Raw genomic sequence first — 6414 nt, forward strand, 5'->3', positions numbered from 1 at the left:
CTGAGCTGAATGTTTTTTCAGTTCCTCAGGACTATTTTTCTCCATTTAAAGTGCTTCCAAGCTGCCCTTTCTGCCTGGGTTACAGCCCTCACCTGGCTAACTGCTACTCATCCCAGCTTAAAAATCATACAAGCTAGGTTAAGATGCCCATTTTCTGGTAACAGAATAGTTCCTCATCATGCTACTTATTGTGCTGTGAATTGTAGTAGTTACTTGATTTTCTCCTCCATGAAGGCAGGGAGCCTGTCTTGTTCAAAACTACTCCAAATCTCGAGCTAATTCCAAATAACTAATTCTTGAATAAATGGAGTAAATGAGTGATGGGAACATGGTATTGCTTAGAGAGTTAAGAAATATATTGGGTTTGATATTTGTACAATGTGAAAAGATGAAGTGGAATGGTTGGTATATTATTATCTGTTTATTATTCATACCGTGCCCTGTTCCAAAAAGTATGTAAGGAAGCAGGATGGCCGGAGTACCATCTCACTGGGAGTGTTAAGGAGTTCACGTCCATTTAGAGACACTGGTTTAGGAGACTCTATCAGGAGACTGCAGGATAGTCTGGAGGAGGGAAGAGTGCTAAGAAAAGCAGTGGCATCTTGTCCTATCTCATCTTCCATCTCCTCACTTGGGGGCCCTACCTCAGAGTAAGCCAAAAACTGGCAGGAAGGTTGCAGCAGGTAAAGGTTAGCAGTAAAGCAGGAATGGGTTAATTCTCAGAAAGGTACACCATCCTACCATCCTTTCCTCCCTCTGGTGCCTACTGCAAGTAAACAGTCTGGTCTTCTCCAAAGGGCTCTGCCTAGGCCTGGGGTCTCAAGTGGAGAATAGGCAGCTCAATCAGTCTGTAGGTGGGAGCCCACTGCTAGCTGCAGGCTCCAGGCTCTGCCCCGCCGTCTCCCCCATCCTCCTCCTCGTCAGACTGTGCTAAGGGCGTGTCTACTCCGCCGTCACTGACATCTGGGCTGTGCGGGTTGATGGAGGCGTCAGAGGACGAGGAGGAAGTGCGGGATGTGGTCCTGTCTGGTGTGGGCATTGGCAGGCTCGGCTCCTCGGGATAGTCGTCCGCCCCTGCCCAGAGAAAAGAGCTGGTCAGGGCCACAAACAGCGCTTCAGAGGACTCAGAAATGATTCAGCCAGGAGACACTGAGGCCCAGAGAGGGGCAGAGACTTGACTCAGCCACCCGGCCAGTCTCCTGACTCCCAGTTCCTCCCACTTCACTACACCATGTCTGGGCTCTAGAGTCAGGTAAATCAAGTCAAGAGTTCAAGTTCTACCTACATCACTTCCTTGCTACTGAGTAGCTTTGAGCAATTCACTTTCCCTCTCAAGGACTCTGCTCCTCCTCTGTAAAAAACGGACCTACATTCCAGAGGGGTTTTAAGGATGAACTCTGAATGTCTGTAAAATGTCTGGCACATAAGAGGCCATCAATAAATAGTAGCAGTTTTAAGTAAGAGAATATCTATCTTATAGGTTAAGCATGTGGGCTTTGGAGTCAGATAGCCATGGTTTGAATCCAGGTTTTCCACTTTCTGGCTATGTGACAACCATTACTCTGAGTCTAATGTCTTTTTTTTTTTTTTTAATATATCTACACATATATTTTTGCCCAGGCCACACGGTATGTGGGATCTTAGTTCCCTGACCAGGGATCAAACCCACGCCCCTTGCATTGGAAGCACGGTATCTTAACCACTGGACCAAGAGGGAAGTCCCTCTAATGTCCTTCTCTATAAGATGGGAATAATCCCACCTGCCCTAATAGGACACTGTAAGACACTGAGATAATATATGTAAAATATGTTAGCACAGTATTAGAAAACTAATAAAGTGCTAAATAAATATTAAGATGACTAAAACTGCTTTAAAATTGATATTTTTACATTACTTTAATTATGTTAATTACATTAATTTCACAAATATAAAATCGACAAAGGCTAAGACGGTTGGGCCTTCCTAGAGTTTTGGATTAGGAATCTGTAACCCAGCTTCCCTCAAGGTCAACTTCCCTAAAATCAGAACAGACAGCTGCTTCGTGGGTGGAAATGCCCACTCCCAGCACCTACGTGCATACTTCCCCAGCCCAGCCTTGCAGCCTCACTTCAGAGCCGTGACATCCGGCTCTGGCTAACCAGCGCCCAAGTGCCCAAAGCAGAGGGGCATACCAGATGTCTGGGGGGTAGGTGGAGGATCTTCGCAAGGCAAGAACACATCAGCTCCATCTTGATCCCCAAGGTCAATAAGTTCCACTTGCTCGAGTGTGTCCACATTCACCTCCATGGATGAGATACTACCTATGGGGGCTGCAGATCAAGAAGGGGGCAAGTCAGGGGGAGTCAGGCCAGAGCTGATAGGATGGTCAGAGACATCTGTCAGGTCCGGAGATAGACGTTTAGAGGGGAGGGACCAAGAAAACCAGAGGGGAGGGGCCAAGATTCAGGACCTATAGGACTTCCTCCCTGCCCAACCCCAGCCCCTCTCCCCAGGACTCAGAACTTACGTCTGTGCGACTCGAGATGCAGGTGGGACAGGGGGAAGACAAACTCTGTCTCAGGCTGTAAAATGTCCTCAAAGAATTTCTGCCGCTCCCGAAGGCGGAGCTGCTGGCGCTCCAGGGCTGCCCGCGGATTTGGGTCCATGTCAGCTCCTGGAAGAGCAAGGACAGCTATGAAGTTAAGAGGGAACACCGTGGAGGCGGGGGCTTGGGGAGCCCTGCAGCCAGCATCCCAGCACTGGGGCCTCTGGTTGCAGCCTGGACACTTCTGGACTTGACGACCTCCTTCCCTTCCCTGAAACAAAGTCCATTACCACAAACTTCAAGTCTCACGCAGAGGCAGGGCTGACCCTAGCTCCACAAAGGGGATGCCAGTTCCAGGCACAGCAAAAGAGGCTCCTCTGTATTCAGGGAACACAGCCAATGGCCAAGTCTCAGTATCATGCCCTTCAGAGAGAGACTGGAAGGGCTGGGTCAGCTCAAATGGGGGAGGCACTTTTTAGTATATGTGCTGCCGAAGCGAGCACTTGGAGGCACTTCTTATACTTAATGGACCCAGCCTCTCCTCAGAAGGCCGGGGAAGAGGACAGGATAGAGATCTCAGAGAGGAATGTCCCTTCCTCCATTGCTGCAACTCTGGTTCCTAGCCATTCTTCAAAACCCAGACAAAAGTTAAAACAGCCCCTCCCCTACTCTCCCTCTACACCTACACACCTCTCCCTCTACACCTACACACACACACACACACACACACACACACACACACACACACACACACACACACACACACACACACACCATCACCAGCATCCCCTCCAAACCCTGCTCTTAAGTCACAGACTTGACTTCTAGACTTGGCTCTGTGTCTAAGGAAGTCATCTTCCCTAGCCTCAGTCTCCCCACCTGAAAATGGCATCATCCTCCTACCTGCCTCCAACACAAGACACAGATGGTGAAGGTGCTCCGTAAAACGGAAAGCTCCGGGTTCCCGTGCTATTTAGAGGACATCATCTCTTCTCTGCCTCCCACACCTCTTTATTTGAGCTCCTCTCTTCTGACACATCCCACCGTCTGACCTCTCCACTAGTCAGCAAGTAGCAATCAGAAGGATGCAATTCAGACCCGGCCTTCTGGCCCCCAGTGCTGAGAGCTTTCCAGAACACCATTCACTCGGATTCACTCCATTTCCTTCCAGAGCCCATCACGGGAGGCAAGGAGGTATCTAGCTTGAGGACCAGATCATCCTCCTCCGCAGACTGCCTTTCCCCACCTCCTCAGAACTCAGCATATCCGAGACCCCAGCCAGCTCCACTGGCGCTGGGGTGGGCTGCGAGCGACCCAAACCCAAGTGGGCCAGGCAGGGCCAAGGAAGTGTGGGGAGACCATGTGGCCAGAGCTGGCAGCGGAGGAGGGAGGCGCTGACGCCGATGCCTGGGAAAGGCTCTTAGTGCTGCCGCCCAGGTCACAGCGCTAAAAATACCCAGGGCCCCTGGGGCTGTCTGCTCTGGCAGGGGGGCGGGGAAGGGAGAGGAAGAGGGTTGGGGAGCTGGAGGGGACCACGGGCTCCGGGACGCCCCCTCTCTTTCCCCCTCACCCCATCAATCTCAGGAGACTGGAGGGGCTGCCCCCTGGTGAGCCACGGAGCTAAGCGCCGGGGAGAGGAAGGGGGTTGTTTACGTAACTGAAGGTGTAGGGGAGAGGCGAAGAGAGAGCTGAAGAGATTTGGGGGGCCGGAGGAGGCCAGGGGCCCCGTCCGTGGAATGGAGAGCTCCCTCTTGGTCCTGCCCCACCCGCACTGGAGTCAGAGGGAGCGAAAGAATTCCCTAAAAAGGGACACGCTGCGACCGCGGGGAAGGGGCGGGGAGAGGCGGAGGGGGCCCCCGGCGCTGCACTCGCGCTCCAGTCCCCCCGGTCTTCCGCGGCACCTGCGCCCGCCCGGCCGAGCCCCTACCTGCCGCGCCAGGCGCCCGCGCTGACTCAGGCTGTCCGCTCCGGCGCGACGGCGGCGGGGCCGTGGGAGCGGGCTGCGCCGCCGGGTCTCCCCCGGCACGGACGGGCTCTGGGAGCCGGGAACGAGGAAGAGGCGGGAGGCGGAAGTGGGGGAGGGGCGGCGGCGGGCACACGCGCTCCCTGCCCATCGCCCGGCGGCCGCAAGGAGACCCCGCGGGCGCGATCGCTCGTACTTCCAGGGCGGGCAAAAAGTTCAGGGCACGCATCCCTCCTCCCCGCGACCCGCCGGGCCCCTCGGCGCTCCGCCCGGCTCCGCGCGCTCGCACACACTTGCTGCGCCCCGCCCGCCCGCGCGGACTCGCCGCGGGGACACGCGGGCTCTCGGCCCCGGCACCCTGCTGCTCCCCGACTCCCGGGCAGCCCCGACGCAACCTCCACGCGCCGGCACCCGGATTCCCCCGCACCCTCCGCCACGCTCGGCACGCTTAGGGGCACACCTCTCGGGAAGGCGCACGCAGGGGAAGAGGGACTGGGGACCCGCTGCGGCCCGTCAGGGCAGGTGCACTGCGGCGGAGGCCCCCCGACCCTGGGACTCACCCAGCAGCCCCGAGTCCCTGGCTCCGGGAAGGACAGAGCCGCCGCCCAGCCTTCCAGCGCACTGGGCGGGGTGGGCGCGGGGACGGGGCGGGTCGGGGGTGGAGGGGTGGGCCGCTGCGCCGCGCCCCCGGACGCCGGAGGGGAGCCAAGTCCTCCAGGGTGCCAAGAGGGGCGCTGCGCGCCCCGGCTGGCGGGGGTGGAGGAGCAAGGCGGAAACTGGGCCCAGAGGGGAAACGCTTTCCCCTCTCGCAGTGCCTCCTTGCTCAGACCAGGGTCAGAAGAGTCTCCTCGGTCAGACCGAGGCCCTGTGCTCATTCTCTGCGTCCTCACTTCCACCCTGCGCCCGTACGTAGCTCCAGAAACCGCGGGGTTCGGGGTGGGGGGCGTCTGTCGGAGATGCTTCTGCCGTGGGGTCATTCGACCATTCATTCGACAAACATCTGAGAGCAAGCCAGAAACTAGGAGTCATCCTTGGCATCTCCCTGTCCTTCGTGCCCACACTAAAATACATCTCCAAAAATGTCCATTCTTTTTCCTAAATATCTTTCCAATCTACCGCTCCTCTCCGATTCCACCACCGGCTCTCCCTTGGCCCCTACAGAAACCTTCTCTCTGGTTTTCTTGTACTCTAGTCCTGCTACACTCAATCCCCCACAGCAGTTAGTCATCACTGTAGAGCGCTAACCATGGAACCCCACATCAGTCATTTCAAAACGCAGGTCTGATGTGCCACCCCCTGCTTAAATCCCTCCTTTGTTAGAATGAAATCCAGGTGCTGATATCTGAGCTGAGTCTTAATGAGTTCAACAAGCAGAGAAGAGGGGGAAGGGCATGTACAGAGGGACTGAGGTGTGAAAAGCCCTGACATATTCAGGCTTCCCTGTCAGGCGACCTGCTAGCACTCAGTACAAATACCTAAAGCTCTGCCTCTTCTATTGTTACTGGGATCTCTAAACAATCGGTGAGGTAAATACAGCAAGCAGCCTTCCCATTATTTCACCAGCAAGGAAACTAGTTTGTGGCAGGCAACAAGTGCAGTAGTTAAGGAGCACAGGCCTGGGAGTCAGGGCCTCTCGGGTTGTAAACCTAGCTCAGGTGTCTAGCCAGCTGTGTAAACAATTTCCCTGATCCTTGATTTCTTTGCCTATTAGGTAGTAATAATTAATCCCTACCTCCTATGAGATAATTCATAGAAAATGCTTAGTACAGGACTCAGGCACTCTGGAGATGCTCAATAAACATTAGCTGTTTTGATCATAATCGGTTCTGAGAAAGAGAGGAAACTGCTTTCTTCCACGAATTTCTAAAATTATAGGAAGTACACTCTAATCTTCTACAGAGCTTATTATATGCCTGTCACTGTTCT

General features: G+C 54.8%; 2 protein-coding genes across 2 annotated transcripts in view; both read right to left on the reverse strand.

The window, feature by feature from the left end:
• Positions 1-403: 403 nt before the first annotated feature.
• On the reverse strand, positions 404-4931 carry DBNDD2 (dysbindin domain containing 2). Its single transcript, XM_057701109.1, has 4 exons — positions 4453-4931; positions 2508-2654; positions 2173-2310; positions 404-1074 (listed from the first exon to the last, which is right to left on the reverse strand). Exons 1-4 carry the CDS (start codon positions 4715-4717, stop codon positions 869-871), a joined length of 756 nt encoding a protein of 251 aa, XP_057557092.1. The 5' UTR covers positions 4718-4931; the 3' UTR covers positions 404-868.
• Positions 2516-6414, reverse strand: part of SYS1 (SYS1 golgi trafficking protein) — a 36957-nt gene continuing 33058 nt past the window's right edge. Inside the window, exon 4 of the mRNA XM_057701113.1 lies at positions 2516-2654. Within this exon, the coding sequence (XP_057557096.1) occupies positions 2648-2654 (7 nt within the window). The 3' untranslated portion in view covers positions 2516-2647. The remainder of the gene's footprint in view (positions 2655-6414) is intronic.

Source organism: Hippopotamus amphibius, chromosome 12 (assembly GCF_030028045.1).
Source record: "Hippopotamus amphibius kiboko isolate mHipAmp2 chromosome 12, mHipAmp2.hap2, whole genome shotgun sequence".
NCBI lineage: Eukaryota > Metazoa > Chordata > Mammalia > Artiodactyla > Hippopotamidae > Hippopotamus > Hippopotamus amphibius.

Bases quoted from the DNA above. Each gene is read 5' to 3' on its own strand.
- DBNDD2 (XM_057701109.1), bottom strand. From the start codon at position 4,717: ATGCGTGCCCTGAACTTTTTGCCCGCCCTGGAAGTACGAGCGATCGCG. The intron at 2,655-4,452 runs GTAGGGGCTCGG...TTGCTCTTCCAG, and splicing joins GCGGGCGCCTGGCGCGGCAG to GAGCTGACATGGACCCAAAT. The intron at 1,075-2,172 runs GTATGCCCCTCT...TTCTCTGGGCAG, and splicing joins ACCTACCCCCCAGACATCTG to GGGCGGACGACTATCCCGAG.